Genomic DNA, 2709 nt, shown 5'->3' with positions numbered 1-2709 from the left:
GCCTCTGCATGCGGGCCCGCCCCCCCGCGACATCCATTTCCCTCCCGCTGCTGCAGCGCTGCGTCCCGCCGCGGGCTCCGCTCCCGCAGCCGGTAAGCTGTCCCGCCTCCGCGTGCGGAAACGGCCGTGCAGGCCGGGCGAGCCAGCGTGGTCAGCTAGCCACCTCTTCGTGCTAGCCACGCCGCGGGGTAGGCACACAGAACAGCAGTCCTGACTTGCCAGTTAATGCCTTTTCCATTGACCACGTTCTCTTGGAACAGGCCGCACAAGGCAGAGGGGTCTGGCAGGGCAGGACGTCTGCGGGCCGGGGCTTTTGTAAGAAGGCTCTTCTCTTGCAAGTGGGGATTTTTAGCTGCTGGTTTTACTGTGTGCTCTCGGCTGACCAGGCAACCGAACTTCATTAGGGTCACGCTTTTACACATCCGTTTCATTTATGCGATAGAGAATATGACTAAGTATGTTCTACGGAGAGTATCTGATATTTAGAGATCTTCGGAAAAATCATTTTAAGAGAGCAAGATTCATAATGCTGGAACTCAGTCAGGCCTTGCGAGTGCCTGTGCCTTTGCTCCGTCTCCCAGGAGTGTCCGCAGCACCGGGGCTGTTCTTCTGTATTCTTTAAATGGAAGAGTAACTGAAAAACATATGATTTTTGAAATCAATGTATGTTTTAATGAACTGATTCATAAGATTAGTTATTGATTAAGTTCAAAGAGCCCTGTTTTACAAAAGTAACTCAAGGTCACACTTGTGTTTTCAGAAGAAGAAAGAATGTCACAAAAACATCTGAAAGAAGCCTTTATCAGCAACTTAAATGGAACTAGTTTGCTGGAAATTTCACTAGGTTTGTCTCTAGCTCCACTCTGCCTGCTTTGCAGAGGACTCCTCTTGATTTTATATTACCTGCACTATGGGAAACCTTTAAGTTCAAGGAAGTACAGCCTGCTGCTAGACTTCCTTGTGCTAGTATCTCCTCTCCTCTTCTCCTGTACAGTCTTGTCTCCAATCATCTTTTTCATGCCAACTATCACTGCAGCCCTCTGTGCTGGAATATTTTCTAAAATATACAGCCAAAGAAAACATGGGACCGGAGTGCCTTTTAGGCAAATTGTAAACGACTTCCAGAAGACATATTTGGATCCAGAATACATTCCAGCAATAACAGTGTTTCGCGTCTATGTCAACATGTGGACATCAATCAGCATTTTAGCAGTGGATTTCCCGCAATATCCGAGGCGATACGCCAAAGCCGAGACCTATGGAACAGGAGTTATGGATTTGGGGGTTGGAGCTTTTATTTTTGGTAATGCTCTCGTCTGTCCTGAAGTTAGACAAAAGTCTTACGGGACACAATCAAAATTTTCCAATCTGGCCAGGCAGTTCTTCTCTGTTTGGCCGTTGATTTTTCTTGGCGTTGGACGACTGCTTAGTGTTAAAACTATAGAGTATCATGAACATACTTCAGAGTATGGAGTGCACTGGAACTTTTTCTTTACCTTAGCATTTGTGAGGCTTGCAGCATCTCTACTGTTAGCCATATTTCCAAAAAATAAATCTTGGATTGTTGCTATAAATCTCGCTGTACTTTATGAGCTTATTCTCAACACTACCTCTCTGAAGACGTTTATCTTGCATGGGAGCAATGGCAGAGATACTAGGGTTGGCTTTTTAAATGCCAACAGGGAAGGCCTTCTCTCTCTTTTTGGATATCTTGCCATATATATGGCGAGTGTCCAAGTGGGACTCTGCCTGATGAAGTGCAGAAACTCAGTCAAAGGCTGGACGGAAGCAGTGTGTTTCTTACTGCTGACAGTTCTCGTGCTCTTCCTATTTCTTAATGTGTCGCAAGCGTATGCGGACCCTGTGTCCCGCCGGATGGCTAATCTCTCCTACTGCATATGGGTGGTGGCTCACTGTCTGGCATTCTTTATCTGTTTTGTAGCAACTGATCTCATGTTGGTGTTCGCAAAGCTTCTTGTGAAGGGGTCCAGCGTGCCCTGTTGTTGGAACATTGTAAAGCCCCCTAATACCAGTAAAAAGCATGAAACGGAGGCCGCACCTGGGGGAAGGGAAGGCAACCTGTCACACATTTGCCTGATTACTGCTATTAATAAAAATCAATTACTGTTTTTCTTGCTAGCAAATGTTATGACTGGTACTGTGAATATACTGATAGATACAATCCACAGCAAGACTGCATTTACATTATGTATACTACACTTGTATATGTTTTTTAACTGTTTAATTATGTATATATTGCATGCCAAAAATATAGTATTAAAGTTCTGGTGATTCCACTCTGTCTTAAGTGGACTAGTTGAACTTTTGTTTGCTGTAGTTGAATGATAGTATTTTAATGAATGATAGTATTGTTATGTAGATGCAATAACTTACAACGTAGTATAGCTTTTAGTATTGATTATTTTTTAATGGTTTGTTTCACGAAATTATACAGTCAGTGCTGTTACCTATTGGAGCTGTTACACGTTTTCCTGAAAACTTACGTTTTGAGATTTTTTGCTGAATACTCCTGCTGCTCCTATAAACGCTCATGGTATTTAGTTAGTGAACTGTGTTCGTACCCGACTGCTGGAAGAATTAGATAACAATGTATAGAGTAGAAGCCAGATGAAAAGTAAGAAAATGAGTAATTACATAGAGAGAGACTCAGCTGTGTCAAGATTTACCTAATTAAGGCCCTTAAATAAT

The 2709-nt window shown here is 43.3% G+C and overlaps 1 protein-coding gene across 1 annotated transcript; it reads left to right on the top strand.

Moving 5' to 3' along the window:
* The first annotated feature begins 771 nt into the window (after positions 1–771).
* On the top strand, positions 772–2292 carry PIGW (phosphatidylinositol glycan anchor biosynthesis, class W). The gene has a single exon (XM_010288410.1). It carries the CDS (start codon positions 772–774, stop codon positions 2290–2292), a length of 1521 nt encoding a protein of 506 aa, XP_010286712.1.
* Positions 2293–2709: the final 417 nt, after the last annotated feature.

Source organism: Phaethon lepturus, unplaced genomic scaffold, assembly GCF_000687285.1.
Source record: "Phaethon lepturus isolate BGI_N335 unplaced genomic scaffold, ASM68728v1 Scaffold54165, whole genome shotgun sequence".
NCBI lineage: Eukaryota > Metazoa > Chordata > Aves > Phaethontiformes > Phaethontidae > Phaethon > Phaethon lepturus.
Note: the sequence above shows the minus strand (reverse complement) of the source record. Positions and strands in the feature narration are given on the sequence as shown.